At 35.2% G+C, this 23,690-nt stretch overlaps 1 protein-coding gene across 2 annotated transcripts in view; it reads right to left on the bottom strand.

Moving 5' to 3' along the window:
* The window catches only part of NUP205 (nucleoporin 205), an 84,340-nt gene that overhangs the window by 9,475 nt on the left and 51,175 nt on the right, over positions 1-23,690 (bottom strand). The window contains exons 28-38 of one of the 2 annotated variants that reach the window (XM_058530735.1): positions 23,009-23,200; positions 22,223-22,490; positions 22,031-22,129; positions 14,557-14,705; positions 13,358-13,549; positions 12,325-12,446; positions 10,550-10,688; positions 8,562-8,688; positions 5,446-5,522; positions 3,018-3,146; positions 2,676-2,802 (exon numbers count right to left, since the gene is read on the bottom strand). In XM_058530735.1, the coding sequence (XP_058386718.1) occupies positions 2,676-2,802; positions 3,018-3,146; positions 5,446-5,522; positions 8,562-8,688; positions 10,550-10,688; positions 12,325-12,446; positions 13,358-13,549; positions 14,557-14,705; positions 22,031-22,129; positions 22,223-22,490; positions 23,009-23,200 (1,621 nt within the window). Of the gene's footprint in view, positions 1-2,675; positions 2,803-3,017; positions 3,147-5,445; positions 5,523-8,561; positions 8,689-10,549; positions 10,689-12,324; positions 12,447-13,357; positions 13,550-14,556; positions 14,706-22,030; positions 22,130-22,222; positions 22,491-23,008; positions 23,201-23,690 lie in introns of those variants that run through there. The other variant, XM_058530739.1, reaches the window with a different exon arrangement.

Genomic DNA, 23,690 nt, shown 5'->3' with positions numbered 1-23,690 from the left:
CATGTCTAATCCCAGATGAACCAGATGTTGGAAACTAGTGAATGAGGGTTTTAAAATAGCCATTATAACTACTCTAATGGAAGGAAAACAAAATATGCTCACAATCAATAAAAACCATAAGAAATGTCAGTAGAGAAAACAGAAATGTTATAAAAGAACCAAATAGAAATTCTAGAACTGAAAAATACAGTTTTTGAAATAAAAAATTCACTGGATATACTTAACAGCCAATGGAGCTTATTGAGGAAAGAATAAGTGAACTTGAAAATGGATCAACTGAAAATATTCAAGGAAAAGAACAGAGAGAAAAAAGATTGAAAAAAAATGAACACTCTCAGAGACCTATTATACAGCATCAAACAGTCTAATAAAGGTTTGGAGAGAACAGGGCTGAGAAATATTTCAAGAAAAAAATGGATAAACTTTTCCCAAAATTGATAAAACACAGAAATGTATAGATGCAAGATGCTCAACAAACACTAAACAATAAAAACAAATAATCCCACACCAAGGCATAAAAGTCAAACTGCTGAAAGAAAAAGGGCACATCCTAAGAGCAGCAAGAGAGAAACAATACCTTACATACAGGGGAACAACACTGCCATCAATGGCCAGTGCTCATTAGAAATCACGGAAGCCAAAAGAAAGTACAACGGTACCTTTAAAGTATAGAAAGTAAAAAACTGCCAACTCAGAATTCCATATTCAGCAAAATTATTCTGCAAGAATGAAGGTGATATCAAGACATTTTCAATAAAAGAAATATAAGAGAATTCATCACCAGCAGACCTGTACTAAAAGAAATTCTTTGGCCTGAAGAAAAATGATACCAGATGGAAACTCCAATTATCAGCAAAGAATGAAGAGCATCAAATATGGTTAATATCCAGATAAATGAGGTGGATCAACTAGAACTCTCATACGTTGCTGGTGGAAATGCAAAATACTTGTCACTTTGTAAAACAGAATGGCAGCATCTTATAAAGTTAAACATATCATACAACCCAGCAATTCCATTCCTAGGTATCTACTTAAGAGATATGAAAACATATGTCCACACAAATTTCTATATGCAAATATTCATAGCAGCATTATTCATAATAGCCAAAAAACTGGAAATAACCCAAATGTCTATCATTAGTGAACAGATAAACAAATTGTGGTATATTTTAAATACGGAATACTACTCAGCAATAAAAAGGAACACAATAATGATACACACGATATGGACAAATTTCAAAAGCATTGAGCTAAGTAAAAAAAAAGTCAAAACACAAAGACTACATACTGAATGATTCTATTTATATAAAATTCTGTAAAAGGCAAAACTATTGTGACAGAAAGCAGGAGTAGATACCTGGGCCAGGGGTCAAAGGAAACAATCAAATGTAAACAGTCAAGAAGAAACTTTTAGGGAGAATGGAACTATCCTGTATTTTGATTATGGTGGTAGTTATACACTGTATATAATTACCAAAATTATTGAAACTGTACACCTAAAATTGATGAATGTTGTTGTATATAAATAATACTTCAATTAAAAAAATTTTTTTAATCCTATTAGCTACGACATTTTATAATCGAGTTAGACAGAGTTCTTAGCACAATTTATATACAATAGAAGTTATATGTTAAACTAAATTTTTATAATCTATTAAATATGTATTTTTTGTGATTAAGCAATTTTCAAGGAAAATAAGATCCTGAAGAGGATGAAATATGACAAAATAATTTTCAGAAATTTCCAACACAAGACTTGAAATCACCAGCAGTCCATTCCATTACCACCACCAAGATCTGAATGGGCTTTGTCTTTTGAGTGTCCCATGGGATAATAGCTTTAATCAATCCATAATCCTGCCTCATATTCCAAATCTTCCCTACAATGTTATTAGGAAATCACAGGCTACATCAGCTTACTTAGTATATTTAAATTTTACCTTGCTATGTTAAAGAAATTTGGAGTTTTGATACAAAACCCAACTTAGACGCTGTATTCAGCTTAACATGATTTATATACAAACCGCCTATTATATTTTCATTTTTTTCACCTAGCTAGCTTACTCTCTAACCCTAGATCCTTTCTTTGGGGTCTCAAGTGCTAATCAAAAGCATACTCTCCCCACAAGGCTCTTCTAGACTTATCCTCAGAAAATCTTGAATTTCTCTATTCTCTTGAGCTTTCCAGCCTATCCACAGATCTGACAATAGCATCTCCTCACCACTCCTTCTAAAACTTGTTTAAAACTTTTTCCATTAATTGCTTGTAAAGAAAAAATTGCGGGGCCGGCCCCATGGCTTAGCAGTTAAGTGCTCGCGCTCCGCTACTGGCGGCCCGGGTTCAGATCCTGGGCGTGCACTGACACACCGCTTCTCCGGCCATGCTGAGGCCGCATGCCACATACAGCAACTAAAAGGATGTGCAACTATGACATACAACTATCTACTGGGGCTTTGGGGGAAAACAAAAAAAAAAGGAGGAGGATTGGCAATAGGTGTTAGCTCCGAGCCGGTCTTCCTCAGCAAAATGAGGAGGATTAGCATGGATGTTAGCTCACGGCTGATCTGATCTTCCTCACAAAAAAAAAAAATTGCATCTTACTAGAACCAACTAGAGCTTGTCATAATCACAGCAACTAAATTCCTCAAATACAAAAAGAAAGAACTAAGCTCACCTTGCCGGGGTCCATCTCTATTAATGGTTTCTGACAGGCTAGGGGTGAAGAGACACACAGCATGCTGAAAGGTAGAGGAACTCTGTAACATGAGTGACTGGCAATATTCCATGACATTGGCACAAATCTACAATGGAAAAATAGCAGTAACAAAAGTGTTAGCTCCCCAAATACCCTAACATCATGGAAATCCATATTTGAAGGAGAACAAAGTTATAGATCAATTTGTAAAATTACAACAAAGTTACAAATCAATTTGTAAAATTACATGTTATTTTTATCAAATATTTCCAAAAACATAAAAATCTTAAAGAACAGTTATACAATTCTCACTTCTCTTACCTGCTGCATAGCCAGTTCGATCTCATCTTTCTTGCTCACTCTATCTCCCTCCACATTATCATCTTGAAATTTAAACTGACGCAGTCTGTCGGAGCCACCAAAGCGACTCAGTAATCCTAAGCATTGGCGCTAAGAAAGAAAAAGATATTTTGTTCATATGTAGTTGGATATGTTTAAAATTAGTGCCTTCTCTTTCTTGAGGGATTATAAAAAAGAAAAACTCAGTGAGGAGTGGAATCACTCTTGAAAGTGTCTGATTTCTTACTTCCAACTGAGTCAACTAAAGTTAGCACTATTAAAATTCACCTTTTTGCAAATGTATTTGCTTGGCAGTCAACTCATTAAAAGAATATCAATTTTCTTAGCAGTTAATCCCCACTATAATTTATGTTTGCCGAAGAATTTTCTTATCACACCAAATAATTCCTTGATAGATACCCATTAAATAAATACAAGTTGATAAACAATGTGAAGCAAAATGAGATGGCAAATAGAAGATGGTTTGTAACAAGTATGTCCGTGATAATTTTGTCTACTAAGGCTCAAATTTAAAGGCTGTTACTCCTGTGGCTGCTTTTGGGGACGTCATAAAGGAGTTGTTCCACACAGGTAGCCTTGGCAGGTAAAATGCAAATGTCATCTGCTTGAAACATTGGTACTTTTCACCTGAGAATACAATTTTTCCTAAGGTTCTCAAAAGGAAAGGACAAGCTTTTCAAAATTGGCAGTATATCTCGTGGTTAGTACATGGGTTTGGAATCAGAGATGTGGGTTCCAATAGCAGGTACATGACTTTTTGCTATGTGACCTGGAACAAGCCTCTATTTTCACATTTCTAGAGTGGTAAGAGTAATTCTACCTTACAAGGTTGTTATCAGGATTACCTGAGACACTGAATTATATTTAAAGTGCTTAGTATAGTGTTCTGCACACAGTAAGTGGACAATAAAAACAAGTATTTTAAAAATTGGTATTACCCATACACATACCTACACACATAATATATAATATCCTATTTAAACTAACGTTAGTTTAAATATTAAGTCTGGATAAGGCAAAACATATTAAGGAGACTATAATATAAACTTATTTTGCCAAAATAGTTATATCTATTTTTAAAACTTATAACAGGCTGTTTGCTACTCTTAACAGATAAAATAGATACACTAAAACACTTCCAGAGGTCATCTTATGAAAGAGCCATCAAAAATATCTTTTTCTCTCTACCAATGATAAAGGTTAAAAGACTGAAAAAAAAAAGAAAAGAGAGAGAATCTGGGTTGTGTTGGTGAGAGTGCAACCCTTTCTGGAGTGCTGCTTGATAATGACTCAAATGTACTATGTGTATACCCCTGGACCTAGTTATGTTATTTAATCTATTATTTAAAAATTGGTACACAAAAATGCTGATGGCAGCATTTTTCTTATGAAAACTTGAAAAACAGCTCATGAAAAGAGGATTGCTTAAGTAAATTACTGTATCCAAAACAATGAAATATAAATTCCAGTGTATAAATTACTCTGCAGCCAATAAAAAGTGAAGATGTTCAGATCAAAGCAGGCCAGAGGCTCCCAGAAAGACTATGATAAAATATCTGATTGATAAGCTATCTAATATGTTTGAATATATAGAAAGGAGAATACAGAATTGTAGAAGAGTTTGGGAATAAATTAGAAATAGGTACATAAAAACAAAACAAATAAAAAAAAGAAACAGGGGCCAGCTCCGTGGCAGAGTGGTTTAGAGTTCTGCGTGCTCCACTTTGGTGGCCAGGGTTCGAGGGTTCAGATCCTGGGCATAACCTACTCCATTCATCACCCATGCTGTGGAGGCATCCCACATGCAAAACAGAGGAAGACACAGCACAGACACATGGCACAGATGTTAGCTCAGGGCTAATCTTCCTCAAGCAAAAAAGAAAAGAGGAAGATTGCCAAAGATATTAGCTCATGGCAAATCCTCCTCACCAAAAAAAAAAAAAAATTAGTTACTCTAGGGAAATCATAATGTTGCACAGAAAAGTAACATATCTTCCATGGTTTAATGATAAATGACATTTACATAGTAATAATAATGTAACACTAAATACTGATCTAATCAAATTATGATGTAATTATGTTGGGTTTTGGGGTAGTGTTATGAGAAATGTACATATTGTATGGTGGAAGAAAAGGAGTAAAGAGATCTAAATTCTCATCCTCCTTGATGGAAAGTCAATAGATGATTCCTAAAATTGGAAAATCAAGTTGTAGCAATATAAGCGTATTATTTAGTTTTTATAAGCGTATTTATCAGTTTCAACTGATATCAAAGAATCAGTTGAAACAGTTTGCCCAAATCCAGGGAGCAGAACAGGGAGGGGTGAGAGCACTGTTGAATTTTGTTACAAGCCTTATGGCTGCTCTTTAAAGAAATAAAATCAGTTACCTGGAATCTTCCAATATGTCCCTGTAGCTCCATTAGAGATCCTTCATTCACGTCAACATCAAGTTCACTTAATATACCTATAAAATTTGGAATGCTTTTAAATGTAGTTTTATAATCAACACAATAAACACATTTAAAAAACTAGGAATGGCAGTTCTATGATTTTATATTCTTTATGTGCATGAAGAGACACAGGCTGCCATGAAGGCGTTTTGAGAAATATGACTATACAAAGGTTACAAGTGCACAACCACATATTCATTCATATGCAATCTAAATCTAGATTGAATTAGTGATTTTAAAAGGCACTTTTTAAAGTTTTTGAGAAAAAGTTACTTTTTATTTATAACCATAAAAGTTAAAATTTTCTAAATTCAGCAGTAAATTACTTTTCTCATGAAAGAGTTTAGAATATAAAACACTAAGAATAAAATGCATTTCTTTTTTCTTTTAACTCTTCTAAGTATTGTATCACTTGATTTTTCCTTTTCCTTTAGGCAAAGTACAGTTTGCACATCCACAAAATTTCCATTCAACTTCTCAGTTTGGACCCATGACAAAATTCCTAAATCAAGCTGATCAACCTCTTGTAATACTGGGAACTCCCTTTATTTCTATCAAGCCCTCCAAGCAAACCCACAGGTCATCCTTCCCATTGGTTTCTTTGTTTCATGACTATAGTCGTGCTGAGGAGAACCCACTCGAACCTGTCCTAACCACCTTAACTTTCTATGTGCTTTCACAATCCGTGTAATTAATTTCTTACTTCCAAGCATACTCCACAGCACGTAACCCAGAACCTTATCCTTTGTTCCTTATAATGACAAGCCCTCCTGTTTCTATATTTCTCAAGCCCGTGAGCTCAACACAAACTTAAAGAAGATACTCATATCATCTGGCACGTGTTGGCTTGTTATACCTGACCTGTGCCTCATTACTCCAGTAGATCCCATCCCTTCCCACCTCGACCTCCTCTGGGAGGCTGCTCCCAGAATCACTTTCTTTTCTAGTGTAATAAAAGCTACCCTGCCACAGAGGATTTTTTCTCACTATTTGAAAATATGTTTAGGTCTCCCTTGTACTCTAAAACAAAACAAGCAAACCCTGGTTAATATCAAATTCTTGAAATATTTTTTCTACATTTGCTGCTTGTAATTCGTTTGCCCTCCTTTCCCATCTTAATCCCTTGAAAGCTGGATTTTGCACCTAACACTATCATGGAACTTTGGCTTTTTCCTCTTTGTCCTCAAACTTACTGATCTCTGCCACATATGTTGCTATTCCCCAGTTCTTTTTTTCCCCCTGCACATCAACTGCTGCCTCTACTTAAAAAGACTACCAATTGTCAGCTTCCATAAGACCCTTCTGTTAGATGCCACCTGACTACTCTGTGTACCATACATATCAATCTCAACTCCAAAACATTTTTCAGAATATCTGTGAGTCATAGAAAAAAATTAACCTGCTGATAAGGTTGAGGAGGTATGACATATCCAGTACTGGGCTAGGCAATATGGGGGTTACAAAGTATAAATAGGATTATAATTTAATGGGAGATTTAAGACAAAAATACATAGTGAAGTTATAGGATAACACCAAACGATATGTAATCAGGACTAAACTGTGCAGAGTAGGGTTGATAGGAGTGACAATTGTTAAAAATTTTTTAAAAAATTGGGGAGGATATTTGGCATTATCTTTTAAAAAAAATTTTAAGTATATATATTTGACCAAGCACTGCCAGGAATTTATCAAGCATACCAGCCCAAATCTACAAAAATGTACATGTATACATATGTGTACACACACACAAAGTTATTAAAAGCCACACTTTGAAATTTTAAAAAAGATCAGAAACAGTCAACATGTCATAGGGGTCTGGTTAAACAACAGAGGTCTGGTTAATTAGCTCACAACTGGAAAACTATGCAGCCAATTAAAAAGAATGAGGTAGGAGCTATATGTGCTGATGAGAAAAGATCTCCAAGACACAATGGAAAAAAAAAAAGTTACAGAGCAGTGTGTATGGTATATTTCATTTGTATAGGGAAGGGGATATTTTATACACACATGCACAGAAAATAAACTACATTGATAACTGGTTCCTTTTAGAGAGCAGGAAGTGCTGGTCAAGGTACTTTTTACTCTGTTCTTTTGTTTGAATTTATCATGAGCATCAACTGTGCTTTTCCGAATATAATCTTAATACACTGCCAAGGTCAAATGCTGCTATTAGCAAAATACAGAATGATTAGGCATTTAAAAAAATTAATGAAAAAAGACTTCATCAACAAAACCAATTTGCCAGAGGATTTGATAAAAGGTAAATTTTCTTTATACCTAACTCAGTGCTTCTGGGTTAAGATAGCAGAATGAAATAGCATCATAGAATAGATCTCCTGTTATCAACCTACACAATGAAAGAAATTCACCAAAAAAGGAAAGGGCCAACTTATGCCATAAATACTGAAAAATAGAGGTGGCTAAGAAAAAAAAAAAAGAGATAGAGAAAATTCTGGTGGAGCAAGCAGCATGATTCAGCTCATGACCCTTACCCTACCCCTCAGAAGCAGTATGGAGGAAAGAAGATAAATCAACAAACTCTTGCAAATTCTCATGGAGATTCTACAACTTGCAAAGAAGCATATTAGAGTAATTAGGTAAGCCATGGAGAAATCAAGGGAAACACCATTAGGAGAACTACTACATAGCACTATGGGACCGTAGTAGAGGCAAGAAGGGTGACCTGACTTGGTATCATCTAAGGACACTGGAATGAGTTGGGGAAACGAGCATAATAAGCCCACAGGACTGAGCCACACCAAGGCTGAGTGGAGCGAAGGCTGGGATCTCCTCAGAATGAGCACAGGCTCCAAGTGCCTCCCTCAATAGGTAGTGGGATTTTAAGTTATTTTAATTATTTTCTTGAACTCTTTTTATATGAGCATATATCATTTTTATAAATATAAACATTATTTTTAAAAAAGCAGTTAATTCTGTTAGTACCAATTTCAAATAAGTCATATATAGTTGCAAAGTAATAAAAACCTCACTCTATTAAGTGTGTGTCAATCCACAAAGAATTATTAAAAGTCCATTCAGCATAATCAACTCACCAGGAAGTCCTGCTTTACTTATAATTCCTGTCAGCAGAGCCAATTCCTGCAAAGATCCAGCACTAACATCCTGACAGCGCAAGATTGCTTGTATGGTATCAGAATGCGAAATGAGAAACTGCAACACCTAAGCCAAGGAAAAGAGGAGAAATGGAAGAGACAAATGTGGAAGAGCAGAGAAAAGTATATTATAAATTTATAACATCTTTTTAATAACATTGAAGTAATTCAATGTAGTGAGGAAAAATATTAGATAAGCATTTGTCTTTTGCACTTAGTTTATTCCTTCAAGAAGGAAACATGTACCTAAAATTCATAAGAAAGCTAAAGATAAAGATTATTTCAAAGTTCAGAAATTAATATATTTAGAGGCTACTATAGAAGACTATAACATAACTTAGAATTACTCTATGAAAACCATTATTTGACTTCTATTTTTTTTGTCCAAATGGAACTAGAACGTGAGTTTAAAATGAGTGGGTATAAAAATGACTTATTGAATTCAAGTTGCTCTATGATATTCTGACTAGTGTGACATGGGGATAATCACATGAAAGCTTTTGTTTAATGCTCCTTTTGATATGCTAAATATGAATGAGATAAAAATTCTGACCTCCGAACTCTGTCCTTCCATTTTATAGTGTACTGTCATGAAGACTCTAATTATTTTCACATATGACATCTCCTCAACTAGGTTATAAATGCCTTGAAGGCAGAGACTATGCCAAAACAAGATGAACATCTGAATCACTCAGGAATTGTGACCTCTTTTATTTTTAAATACAGATTCCTGGCCTTAGCCCATAATTGCTGAACAGAGAACTCAGTAATCTATTTTTTTTTTTTGCTGAGGAAGATTCCCCTTGAGCTAACATCTGCTGCCAATCTTCCTCTTTTTGTATGTGAGCCACCACCACAGCATGGCCACTGACAGATGAGTGGTGTAGGTTCACGCCTGGGAACCAAACTCAGGCCGCCAAAGTGGAGCACACTGAACTTAACCACTAGGCCACCAGGGCTTGCCCACTAGTCTGTATTTTTTCAAGAAGCTCCTCAGGGCATTCTGCTATAGTCAGTCAAGACTGGTGCTAAAGAACCAATATCTTATATCACAATATCCCAATTCTACTAAAAAATCTTAATCTCAATGAAGTAGAAGACAAGGAAAGTCTTTGAGTTTTAAAGAACTGACTCAAAGGCCAGATATAAAAGGGGTAGGATGTCACCTAGACTAATACAGTATAAAATAAGGTGCCACATCAGAAACAGCAGCATTCTACCTTGGTGAGATAAGCCTAAAGACTGACAGCAGGGGAAGCAGATAAAATTACCACAAATCATTAGGACACAGCTCCTGAGGGTATCACAATAATAGAGCAACACAACAAAAGACTGTAGATTCATAATGATAAGCCTAATTAACCAGTAAAAGGCTAAATTATATATTGTACTATTGGTTTAAAGAAACAAATATATTTTTTTGAAGGTTTTACTGAAAAGCAATGAAAATAAAACTAATTTCTAGTGCTCAAAGAAAAAAAATTACATTAATTAGAAAATTCACTTATTTAAATTACTTCATTCTCTAAATATCACAAGTAAATGTGGCGTTATCATCTATCTTTTGTATTTGCTACAAGGCCTAATACAGTGTATAGCCTCCTCTCAATAAATACCTGGTTAAATTACATTTTAGAAGTCCGCTTATTCCTATCACAATAACTGCTTCCTTTTACAGAAGAACAAATTTAGATCTCTTGCTTTCCATCTCAGTCTTCTATTAATTAGCTATAGTGTTTCAAACACGAGTAAAAAACAGGCCAGTGACGTTCAGAGCAAAGTATAAGGGGCCTGTTTTGGATACCCAGGTCTGCCACAAACAGTATGATTAAGGTAAATTCACTTAACGCTTTCTATGCCTAGGGTTTCGGCATATGTAAAATGAGGATTTTGCACTAGACGATTTCCTCACTAAGGATTCCTCTTACCTGCCCTGCTGCCTGCAAGTGCTGGGCCATACTAGATGTGAGGATGACCTGGCACAAGCGGAGAGCTGGGAGGAGAATCTGACGATACCGGTCCACCGGAGTAGGGATGAACACTGGGGGGTCTCTCATGCCAAACATGCTGCATTCATTTCCACCGAACAAGGAGAGAGCAACAGCCCAAGAGTTAAGGTACTCTCTAGCAGTCCCTGACCATCTCCACAGCAAACATTCACAGGTGGCTGATTAAGAGTACTAATGAGTACTCTGCATCCCATATAGACAGTAAAAATGGAGTTATTTGAATTTTGAAAAATCTTAGTAATGAAAATCTGTATAATTTGAAAAGACAATGCTTGAAATTTCTTAAACATCTTTATTCTACTCTAAATGTTCCCTTGGGCCATAGAGACTATGAGTAAGAAATAGATAAAAACAAAAGTTACCTTCCCCAAATTTCCCTGTCCTATACCCAAAGCCAAAAAAGAATCTACATTGTCCATTATATTAAAAAAAAACAAGATTTTAAAAAGTTAAAATGAGGTTGCAAAATCACAACTTTTAAGATTAGGTCTCAGAACATTGTATTAATAAACTATTATTTATTGTAAATGTTTATATTTAAATTTTTAGACAAAAGAACATGGTTGCATGTTGAAGAGAAGGGAATAACAGCAGGATATGGAAAAAAAGGAAATAAATAAAATAAGAGAAAAGCTTTGCACAGACAAGTGATAATAATATGCCATGAACTGAGAAATGTAATTAACTCAATCCTCTTCACCTAAGGTGAAAATAAATAACTCTCATGTTTAAAACTTTAGAAAGCAATATAAAAAAGAATTTTGGGGGGCCAGCCCCATGGCGTAGTGGTTAAGTGTGCGCGCTCCGCTGCTGGCGGCCCAGGTTCGGATCCCGGGCGCGCACTGCTGCACCGCTTGTCAGGCCATGCTGTGGTGGCATCCCATATAAAGTGGAGGAAGATGGGCACGGATGTTACTCAGGGCCAGTCTTCCTCAGCAAAAAAAAGAGGAAGATTGGCATGGATGTTAGCTCAGGGCTGATCTTCCTCACAAAAAAAAAATTTTTTTTTCTGGAGGTAATCTAGTTCTATAGTTAAACCTGAAAACTCAAATATTCAATTTAGCAATGGATCTTTTGAAGAAAATTAGTAAAACTGACCTCAGTGTTATTTACGGCTACGAGGGTATGCTGTCTGCCTAACAATGTTGCATCCATGTAGACAAAAAAGGAAAAATAAAATCCATATTCAAACTGAACTGAGAAATCTGCTAAAAAGCTTGAAACTTAAAATAATGTGACTTGAAACTTTCAAATTAGCAAGCAGTTGGTAAAATGTTAAAATGAGAAAAGTATAAAATACTATTAAAGTCATCAGGAAGAGGAAATCCACAACAAATTATAATTTCACTATAATACTTTAAAAGACCACCAGAACTGAAAACATGTATTTCTATTGAACAAAACAATAAAGTTGTGAAGAAAAACATTTACTAACAAAATGCTCTTCCATCTCCCTCTTACACTACTGTTCTAAAATGGAAAGCATTAGGTCCCTATTCACTTTTACCTTTATTAGCAATTTCCATTTATTAGTAAATGGCAGGGGTGTATGGCCAAAAAAAAAAATCATCAAGATGAAAGAGTACTGCTCAAACAGGATTATAAACCAGTGGCAAAATTACATTTGGAATTTCTTTTTTCCTTAATAATCCTTTACTAGGAACTTAATAAAACCAATCTATATGGACACTTACCCCTGTGGGTCCATTTCTGGGCGCATGTCATAGACTTGGCATTGTGCCAGTCTCACAATGACCCCAGACCTCAGGAGCTCTAAAGCGCCCTGCTGTATCTTAGCCACTCTTGTGAGAAATGCCTAAGAAGTTACAAAAGGAAAATCATAAGTACAGAAACCATACTCAAGGGCCTCAAATAAAAATGAGACTCTCTCATGGCACATATCTCATCTTCAATCATCACTAAAGAGAAATTCTGAGCTAGCTATGAAGGGGCATATCATACCACCTTTCTCATAGGATTTTCATGAGGATTAAATGGCACAGCATATCTCAAGTGCCACATACAGTGCCTTGCATAAATATTCAACTAAACTGTAGTTTCTGTTATCATCATGTGGGCTTATGGAGGGCAGGGAAGATTGTTTTGCTCACAGGTGTATCTCTAGTACCTAATGCCACGCCAGGCATATAATAGGTATTTAATAAATACTTGTTGAATAAATGAATGAATGAGCGAAAAAAAGAGTTAATAAAGAATCTAAGACTTTAGTGCTTCTATTATCATGACATCGTGATATTTTTAACTAGGAGGAAACAGAGAAATTAAAACAGATTTGGAGGAAAGGAAATGATGAATTATATACTGTATTGAAAATCCTGTGTTTAAAGTACAACCAGCATATCTACACTGGAATGTTCAACAGGCAACTAATATAGTCTAAATTTTGTGGTGGAAGGACAGTTTTGCTCACTGCTCTCCTCATAGAGTACTGAGTATCATATTACTCACCAGCAGCAGCAACCTGAGTAAGTAAGCAGCAGTCCCATCACCCAACTAACCCTCTCAGGATCATTTCAACCCAACTTTGGCATGCTCAGAAGATATATTTATAGCACATGTCCCCAAATTTAAAACCCCTTAGAAATGATGACAGCTTACATCATAGAAATATTCAAAATGTAGGCCACATTAATGTTCTTTAATACCTCTGCAGCCCTAAGAGGAAATAAGCTGTTGATCTAACTTCAAATGAATATAAAGCCTTACCATTTTCGATTCATAAGTATACAGGGCTTTTAAAAGGGGAGGTTGTGGAGTGAGTAAGCTCTGCAAAGTATGGTCATCTTCTACCAAGCTGTCCACAAGCACCTTCAAATAGCCACTGTTAGAAAGATACAAAAGCCACTGCTGCTGCTTATCAACGGAGACAATTCGATCAAGGAGAGCCAGGGCCAGCATCTGAAGGAAGAATAAATCAAAGTCCAAAACATGGAGATGGCTACCAAAATCAACAACAGAAACTGTCTTTATCTGGAAATAATATAACTTTTCTTACAAAGAGAATGGTTGCTTGCAATAAAACTTTCGTTTGTTATTTTTTTGAGAAATTGAAAGCTATGTATACAGAATCTCGATTTATTAATAAAAGGAAAAATTTCAGGGTAAAGTTATATTTCTGAAACAAAATCTAATACATTAAAATAATGGCATTAAATATATTTTAGTAGAATCTAAACATTACTCGTTAGAGGAAAAGGATCTTTAAAAATAGCTTTTTTCCCCTAATTGTAAAGTTTTACATGCTCATTATAGGAAACATAGAAAAGTATATAAAATACACAGTCTGATAAACACAGTTAATCCATTTTGGTCTATCTCCTCCCAGTCTTTCTTCTATGCATAAAAACACTTAAACATTTTTTAACATAACTGAGAATTTACTGCACAGTTTATATTTTACCCTATTTCTTAAAATCCTGTTTCCCATGGCCTTCAAAAACGTGATTCAAATGCTATATTATTTTCCACTAGCAGGAAGTTATCTTCTCACTCAATTATCACCAGTATGCCACAATATTTTAAAGAAATATAAATGCAAATTCTCCTCCACAAAGTAGAGAAAGATACATTCAGTATAAAAGCTGTTTATCCAGCATTCTCTTAACCAAAGATCTTTATTAAGCAGCATCTCTGTTGTTTCTACCAGTGTAAGACGAACCTCAAAATCAGTAAAAAGATTATTCTGAGGGAAAATTCTGACCTAATTGAGATTCTGAACAGAATTAAACAAAACAAATGAATAAACAAAATATAAATTACAAATTACAGCAAATAAGCAAATTCACTAAAATATATTGCAGAAAATAATCTCAACATGTAATATACATTTGAAAAGTTGATTCAGTTTATACCTTAATAAGTCAAAATATTTATTCACTTATAATACTAAACAGGAGTTACTGTACCCTTCCAATCTCATGACCATCACAAGCGTCTCGACAGACCACTTCCATGAGGGCAGCGCCGTAGCTCTCAATGATGGCTATGTTTTCTCGCTGTAATTTACTAAATACATCTTCAGGAGCTGTCAGCCTTTCCCACATAGTTTTCTTGGCTAAAGGGGTTATAATAGAAAAATTTAAAACACTCCAATAAAAAGCAGTTTGGCAACTGAGTAATTACACCTCATATACAACAAAAACAAAAAATCCTTCCATTACTGTCTGTATACCAAGGCCCACCAACCCGAGTCCGGGCAAGTAAACTTTAAGAACACAATGCACATATTCCATGCATGTAGACTAAGACAACAATGGTATAAGGAAAAGGATAAACTATTCTTAAAGAAATCAAAATGGGGGCCAGCCTGGTGGCACAGCGGTTAAGTTCGTGCGTTCTGCTTCAGGGGCTTGCGGTTCGTCAGTTCAGATCCTGGGTGCAGACCTACTCACCGCTCATCAAGCCATGCTGAGGTGGCATCCCACACAGAAGAGCTACAACTCTATGACTATGATATACAACTACCTACTGGGGCTTTGGGGAGAAAAAAGAAAAAAAAAGAGGAAGATTGGCAACAGATGTTAGCTCAGGACTAATCTTCCTCGAAAAAAAAAAAAGAAATCAAAATGGATTATGCAACTCCAAGAGAACCAATATCCTGTATTTATTCTGCTAATCAACCTATTTTTATCTTTTACTGAGATCTATGAGAATTTGGCTAGAAAGAATCAGGTACAAAGTAAATAAAAATCTGCTTCCAAAAAATGAGATATTTTTATTCTCTTGTTTTTTAATTGAAAAACTTTTAAAAAGGAAAAGCATACCCGTTATGAAAGTAATTTAAATGTACAATAATTAAAGATATGATCATACGTTTTACATAAGATTCATGTAAACTTTTTAGAAAAGTTTCATAAATACATAAAGCAATAACTGTATTTGAAACTAATCTTATGACTTTTTTTCCAACTATTACATAGCAGCAGTTTTTAAATTGGGGAAAGCTTCTCAAAATCAGATCAGAATTGATCTGATCAATCAATCAATCAAGATTGATCGGAATGGAGAGTAAAAATGAAGCAGGCTTAATCATGAAAAATAAAAGTAATATTGTGGTCTATATTCTACTATAAAGTTTGCAGCAGGCAAACCTTCAGAGTTTTAATAATATTTTTCCCTAAATATTTCTACCACTACTTTGATTTTTAGTCATACTTATTTTTAATTTCAAATAGTATCAAGGAGGGTAGGAAATTTTTATGTTTCTCAATCATGTCACTCCCTCAGGTCATCTGGTCCCATCTACTCCTCAATCTCATCTCTTTCCACCCTCCACCTCCTCCACCACGCTGTCACCACACTAGCCTTTCTGCTCCTCAAATTCACCATTGACTTCAGTCTCAGGATCTTTGCACTAGCAGTTCTTTATGTTCTTCCCCAGATCTTAGCATGGCTCTCTTCTTCATCATTCCAGCTTCTATCCATTATCACTTCTTCAACTATATCCAACACTCCCTACACACACACAGTATCAGAGTACTACTTGATTTTCTCCATAGTACTTATTTACCTCAGATTGTATTATTTTTTGGTTTCCATGCTTGTTCTCTGTCTCCCCACACTGGACGTAAGCTTATTGAACAATGGGATTCTGTCTTGTCTAGCACTATCTTCCCAGTATTTAGCACAGTGGCTAGCCCAGAGAAGCTCAAATATTAATTACTGACTGACTGACAGCTTAGAGACAGTTCAGAAACACTGCTCCAGGGATGCCACCCGATGCCCTCAGGATGCGGTGCTTTCAGGAACCCAGCCTGAGGAGCTCTAGCATCCTCTCTTCTGTTTTACACATGGGATTGCCACAAAATTCTGTTTGAATAAAGCCTTTGAGTAAAAGTTTGAAAGCCACTACTTCATAGGTTTAACATTTTTAGTCATAGATTTCCTTATTTCAAAGGTGGTTGAAATGAGGGTAGAGAGATGCTGACACATCACTCTACAGACTCTTCCACATAACCCCTGAGGTGCCTTTGCAGGAACTCCTAGGGCTTCATAGTGAAATCTGAAAAACAGTGGTTTGCAGAAGATCAGTGAAGTATCAAAGAAATACTTGACTTCCGCTTTCAAATTGTGACTAAATCTCAAAGTTGCACATATTATTTATTAACAGCACCACCTAGAAATAAGAAAAATCTAAGTCTGCAATTTAATTAGAACTTTCTTTTAAATTTTCATTTTTGGAGGATAAATTAATTCATTAGAAACCACCAAGTTGGTTTCTTATACTCCAATCTGTCCCTTCTTCCAACATACCTTGTAAATCACTGCCATATAAACTTTTCTAAATACCAACTTCTTTGTATCACTTTTCTCTGTAATTTTAAATGGCTATCTATTGCTTAATTCGACTAGCTTTAACACTGCAGTTTCACTTGCAAGGTGATTAATAATATGGTCCTACCCCCTCTACTTGACTTTATTTTCCATCAACCTTCTCCCTTGCTCATAGCCAAGACATCCTCCTCATTCTTTACTCCCTTCTAGTTTGGGCCTTGCCTGAAAAGCCCTCCATTTATTCTTATGTAAATGCAACTCTCCTCACAAAGTCCAGCAAAAGTCTTGATTTCCTTTCTCTTCTTAACTCTTATAATTTAGACTTGGGGCCGGCAAACTAAAGCCCATGGGCAAAATCTGACCAGCATGCCACCTGTTTTCGTAAATAAAGTCTTAACGCAACATAGCCCTGGTCATTCGTTTGCACATTGTCTCTGGCTGCTTTCGCACTGGAATGGCAGAGCTGAGTAGTTGCAAAAGAGCATATGGCTTGCAAAGCCTAAAATACTTACTATCTGGCCCTTTCCAGAAAAAATTTGCTGGCATCTGGTCTATATCATCCAATTTAACACTTATTGTTTTATAAATACATCTATTGCCATTTCTACTAGAATATAAGCAGTATGAAAACAAGAACTCAATTAATGTTTCCTGCTTTCTGGAACAACTGAAAATAATCAACCACCAAATGCTTATTGATTTTTGTTTGTGTTGTGAAAAACTGGAAATAATCTAAATGTCCAAAAATGGGTAAGCTAAATAAATTATGATATATCTGATAAGTAGTAAAATCTATAAAGCTATTAAAAATGTTATTTAATTTATTTAAAGTTCATAAAATACTGAGTGGAAAGAAAAGGGAGGTTATAAATCAATACAAAAAGATGGCTGGCTATAACCAAAATGTTGTGATAGTTGTCTTAGAAGAGTAGAATGTGGGACTTTTTTCTTCCTTTTGTTTATTAGTATGCTCTAAACTTCTTACAATCAATATTTATTTTGAAATACAAAATAAAAGCTAAAATACTTTTTTAAATACCTGATTATTAATTTTTAGTGAGGTTCTAAGCTTCTAAGACCTGACTCAGGTTAAAAAAAAATAAAAGGAATGGTGAGAAATGTACATCCAAATTCACATCAAGCAAAAAGCCTGTACTTACTACACACACACATTTATAACTACAGCTAGTGTTTTTAAGTCACTTATTGGAGTCAGACTCAAAAAAACAGTGTCAACAACATGCAAGATGCTCTACGAAATCCTTTTAGGCCCACTACTTTATGACTAAAATCTTAGGTGTACTTGTGCTATAATTCCAGATCATACTAATGCCTAGACCATAACAATTGAAAATCTCAGGATAGGATTCTGAAAAATTTAATAAAGGCAACAGTTGTTTTCTAATCTTCTTCCCTTTTCTTTTTTCCTCCCCAAAGCCCTAGTATGTAGTTGAATATTATAGTTGTAAGTCCTTCTAGTTCTTCTATGTGAGCCACCGCCTCAGCATGGCTACTGACAGACGAGTGGTGTGGTTCCGTGCCCAGGAACCGAACCCAGGCCACTGAAGTGGAACACACTGAACTTTAACCACTAGGCCATCAGGGCCAGCTCTCTAATCTTCTCTTTTAAAAAGATGAATGGAGGGACTGGCCCGGTGGCTTAGTGCTTAAGTTCACGCACTCCACTTCCACAGCCCAGGGTTCGTGGGTTCGGATCCTGGGCGCGGACCTATGCACCGCTCATCAAGCCATGCTGTCACGGCGTCCCATGTACAAAAAAATAGAGGAAGATCGGCACGGATGTTAGCTCAGGGACGATCTTCCTCAAGCAAAAAGAAGAAGATTGGCAATGGATGTTAGCTCAGGGCCAATCTTCCTCAGCAAAAAAAGATGAATGGATATTATGGTTTCGTAAAAAAAGAACAAGAATATTCTTGCTCAAAAGTCACAATAGCCCAAAAAAAAAACTATGAGCAGAGCAGAAAACTTCTTATTCTTACTATAATTCCTAATTCTTACTTATAAATAAAAGATACTGCTGAATACCATTAACTTGTCAAATGTAAGGAAAAAGAAAAGCCAATTTAAAGGAAAACAGAACATATGAGAAAAGCTTATAATAAAAGTTCTTAAAATTGCAACAATTTTAAAATTAAGAATTCAAACTGACATCTTCCATACAGCTATGTCAATCAGTCATAAAGTTGAATGATAAGTTCCTAGAAAATGGAAAGTTCATAATGAATCTGTTTTAAAAGCAATGTAATCCATTTTACTGAAATTACAACAGAACATTCACACAGCACTAATCTCACGGAAATAAAACTAAGGAGGATGCACTACATCCTCTACACCAAAGTGTTATCATGACTTTATAGGTTGGCTTTATAAATAAACTTCTATTGAAAACATTAATATGATTAAAAATATCCTGAAAAATGTATATCTTTGTCATTATCAATCTGTCTTTAAATGTGAAATATTTTTATAATACTATAGCTTAAAAAACAAACCAATAAAGAAATTAAGAATATAACAATTGTGTTTCATATTAAAAATTCAGGCTCTGGTCAAATTATTCACATTTTCTTCTAGTGGTCACTGGTAGGAAAGAGAGAGAAAATAAAAGGTGAAAAGAATCCACAGAGAGATATTCACGATGTCAACTCCTGTCAACTAACCCCCAGGGGTTACATATGCAAAAGCAATGTCAGATTTTAATTACACTGTTCCTAATTAAGGAGACATATAAGAATTCTCTAAAGAATTTTCTCAAAAGAATATATACTTTGGTTCCTCTCCAGATCTACTGCATTGCCAGCTTGAGGTGATAGGATCCACCCATAGCGATTTTCTGAACACTAACTATATGCTTAAGAGCCATTTGAATTTCCTTTTCCCTAAACTACCTGCTCACATCCTTTGCTCATTTTTCAATTGGGTCATTGATTTCTAGGTGCTCTTTATGTATTAGAAATTACTCCTTTGTGATATGAGTTACAAATACATTGCTGGTAGGTATTATCTACCAAATTACAATAAGAAAAAATTACAAATTACAAAAAGACAAAACAAAAAGTTGAAGATGTGAGGTGCTAAGGTCAAGAGAAAACATTCTCTTACAAATCGAGAAAACTGAATTCTAATTCTCAGATCTATCACAGACAAGCAAATCATTTAGTCTTTGTAAGTCAGATTCCTTCTACACAAAACAGAGAAAAAGGCCACCCAGTATCCAATGTATATGGTTATGTTAAAAATAAAGTAAAAGTAAAATTTAGTATGGAAAAATAAGTATATAAACATTAAAAATTCAGTTTTTGTTTTAAAACAAAACAGAATACAGTGGCTGGCACAAAAGTATGTGTTCAATAAATATTAAATTTAATATTTCTAATTTGAAACTTAAAAACACTAATATCTAGGAATAAAGTACTTTGCTATTTAAAATAAGTCAAAATAAGCAATAATTATGACTAAGAATAAAAGTAATTAAGCAATGAAATTACTCTAAAATGATCTAAAGATTATTTGAAAATTAAAAACAAAGCGAATTTTCTTTTATAGTCCCACTGCTTTATCATATCTTGATAATGACTTCTTATAAAAAGCATGTTATAGAGCTCCACCTAGTGGTTAAGTGGTGATTTTGCCAATTCAACTAAATACAGTGTTAAAAAACAAACACATAGGGACAGAGATTGGATTGGTGGTTACCAGAGGGGAAGGGGGGAGGGAGGAGGGTGAAAGGGATAATTTGGAACATGTGTGTGGTGATGCGTTGTAATTAGTATTTGGGTGGTGAACATGATGTAATCTATGCAGAAATAGAAGTATAATGATGTACACTTGAAATTTTCACAATGTTATAAACCAATGTTACTGCAATAAACAAAAAATTTAAAAAAAAAAGGAAGGAAAAAAAACAACAACAAAAAAACAAATTCAGACAAGAGAATGAGTGAGGTGTCTTTAAAAAAAACCTCCTATTTGTTTAAAAAGCTTCTCTGAACTATTCTTTTATTTTTAATGACCTTAAAAATATTTTCATGCGTTATTCAAGTGGGTAGGACACTTCTATCACCACATCATTTGGCTATTATTACCTTCTAAGAAAGATATTACATAAAAATATATAGCCAGTAAAGAATAATATGAAATAATCTGGATCTTACACACAGAGTGGTTTTTAAGAATCTGTGTACAAAATAACGAATACTCATAAAGGTTCTCAGAAGGGCACAAGGAGTCCATTATCAGAAGGTGCTTATGACAAGTTCTTAAATAGTAGAATAAGCTGGCAAAGAGTATTATATACTGGTCTGCTGAACAGTTAAAAACATTTTTCATATCTGGAAACCAAAGAATCCAGATTATTACTCTTGATTAAAAATGCTAACTACATTACAGAAAGCAGCATTATCAATATTTTAAACATGCACATCTTTTGACAAAGAAATTCTACTTCTTGGAATTTATCCAAGAAAAACCTCACATTAGTATAAAAAGACATGTACACTATTGATGAGAATTTAAACTGGTAGAATTTGGTAGAATCCATTAAAATAAAAATGTGCATACTCTTTCATGTGGAAGTTCTACCATGAAGTATCCTCCTTGAGAAATACACAGGCATATAAAAGAATATTTGGTGCAGCATTTTTGTGATAGCAAAAAATTAGAAACAATTTAAATGCCTATGAATAAAGCCAATGGTTAAATAAATGTTACTTCCATACAATGGAATAACAGAGCCATTTAGAAAAATTCAACTAGACACATTCTGTGAAGTACAGCAAAGGGGAAGAAAGACAGTGTAGACTGCATGTATAGCATATTGTTCAGTGGGACCAGAGGCAAGAGAGGGAGTCACATAAATATATAAGCTAAGGTAGTATTTGAGGGTTTGTTTTTAACGTACTCATGTCCTAGCTTCATAATTTTAGAAAACTAAACACTCTTCCTCAACTTCAGAGTAAGCACTTTAATGATCCCATAAAGACTCAGTTACAGCTTTGCTTGCCAAAAGATGGAAAAGTGACTTTTTTAAATTTAAAGTAACCAATCTCCAAAAACAGAAAAGATTAGAAATCCATCTAATTCTACCTGCTTCTAAGGTGTCTGGTTCATCTGGTCTCTGGGCAATCTGTAAGTAATAAAGCAGAGAGCCATAGAGGTGTGTCCTCACTCGCTGGAATCCGCCACCTAGGGAGATATAGTAAAGTAAAAACCTTTTTACAAATTAAAGCTAAAACAAATACAAAAGTTGTAATTTATAGAAAATTTATATGAAAAGACCTGTCTTCAAAATGAAGTCTAACAGTTTCTTCAATATGATGTGAAGTGAAGAATCTCCAATAGAAGCAAAACCCACCACTGGGTTCTCTGCTGGAGGAGGTGAGGTGAAAGAACTATCCAGCATAAAAGCATAATGGGCCTCTCCAGGTCCCAGGACTAATGGTTGCTTCTGTTCCGTGCGAACGGCTTGGCTTAGGTGAGCGGTCAGGGTGAACACAGCGCCTGCTACTACCGGCATTAACTCCTGTGCTGCTTCATCATCCAGTATCTTAAAGCAAAAGACAAATCAGAGTGAGGACCTTGCTTTCAGCTACAGTCACTAACACGTTTTTATGCTGAGCTTTTCAACTACTATAAGACTATCAGAAAGGAACTGTATTGTTTAAAGAAAATAAAAGCTAGTGTATAGAGAGAAATTTAAATATGATGCTGGGTAACACGTGTTCTTAACCAGAAGGGATTCCTGTCAGAATTCCCTAGAGAGGTTTCTTAATGCAAATTCACATAAATGGCCTCACCACTAGAGTGTGTCTCATTCAGTAGGTCTGGGTTGGGATCTGTCTATGTGTATTTTTCAAAAGCTTCCTATACAATTCTAATACACACTCTAGTTGAGAGCTGCTACTGTACAGAATTAATACTTTTCTCAAGGGAGGTCTTAACATTGGCATTACACAACTCTATTTACTCCTAATCTAAAATGGAAAAAAAGGAGGTGCCGTACTATGTTTAAATGATATATAAATATTTGTTCAGCAGTAGAAAGTAATTTAGGAAGTATGTCACCTTATCATGCACATCTTGTAAAATATCACGAATAATCAGTTGTCGATCCTCTGACTGAATGAGGTCCTGGGGACAAGCTGTCAGTATAATTTCTACCAGCTGCCTCCATGACTCTAGCGCATGCCGTTTTGCATGAAGACACTGCAGCAATTTGTTTCTTCCTACCACATACTGAAGTATTGTGCTGATTTCCTAAAGCCATAGAAATTGAATCACAAGGTTAACACATAGGCAAATAATGTCTTTTACCAGCAGGTTCCTGTTTTTAACACTGCCCGTTAATCTGAAAACATTTATAGTATGCTTTGCAAACCTTCCACATGCATGCCAGTCAGCAGAGCCGAGGTGGTATGGGTGAAAATAAGCTTTTTAACCTCATCTTCTTTCCCCTTGCAACTGTCTACTTATACCTACTCTGGGGCACTGGCATTGCCTAAAACCCAAGTTCAATGGCATGTTTCCCTGACACATCTTTTATTTCTTTGCCTCGCCAGCTGTGTTTCCATGTATGTGTTCTTCCCACTTGACCTCTTTCCCATCACTCCCCACTTGTGATGACAAATTACTCTCCTCCTTCACCGATAGGGAGCAAATGAAGTCTAACACACAATACGGACAGGTTGCAAATTCTTAACTAGCCTAGCAGAAAAGATGTTATTTATCCTGGCATCCAGACATTAAC

Source organism: Diceros bicornis, chromosome 3 (assembly GCF_020826845.1).
Source record: "Diceros bicornis minor isolate mBicDic1 chromosome 3, mDicBic1.mat.cur, whole genome shotgun sequence".
In the NCBI taxonomy this organism is placed as follows: Eukaryota; Metazoa; Chordata; class Mammalia; order Perissodactyla; family Rhinocerotidae; genus Diceros; species Diceros bicornis.
The sequence above is the reverse complement of the archived record's forward strand: the minus strand, read 5'-3'. Positions and strand labels throughout refer to the sequence as shown.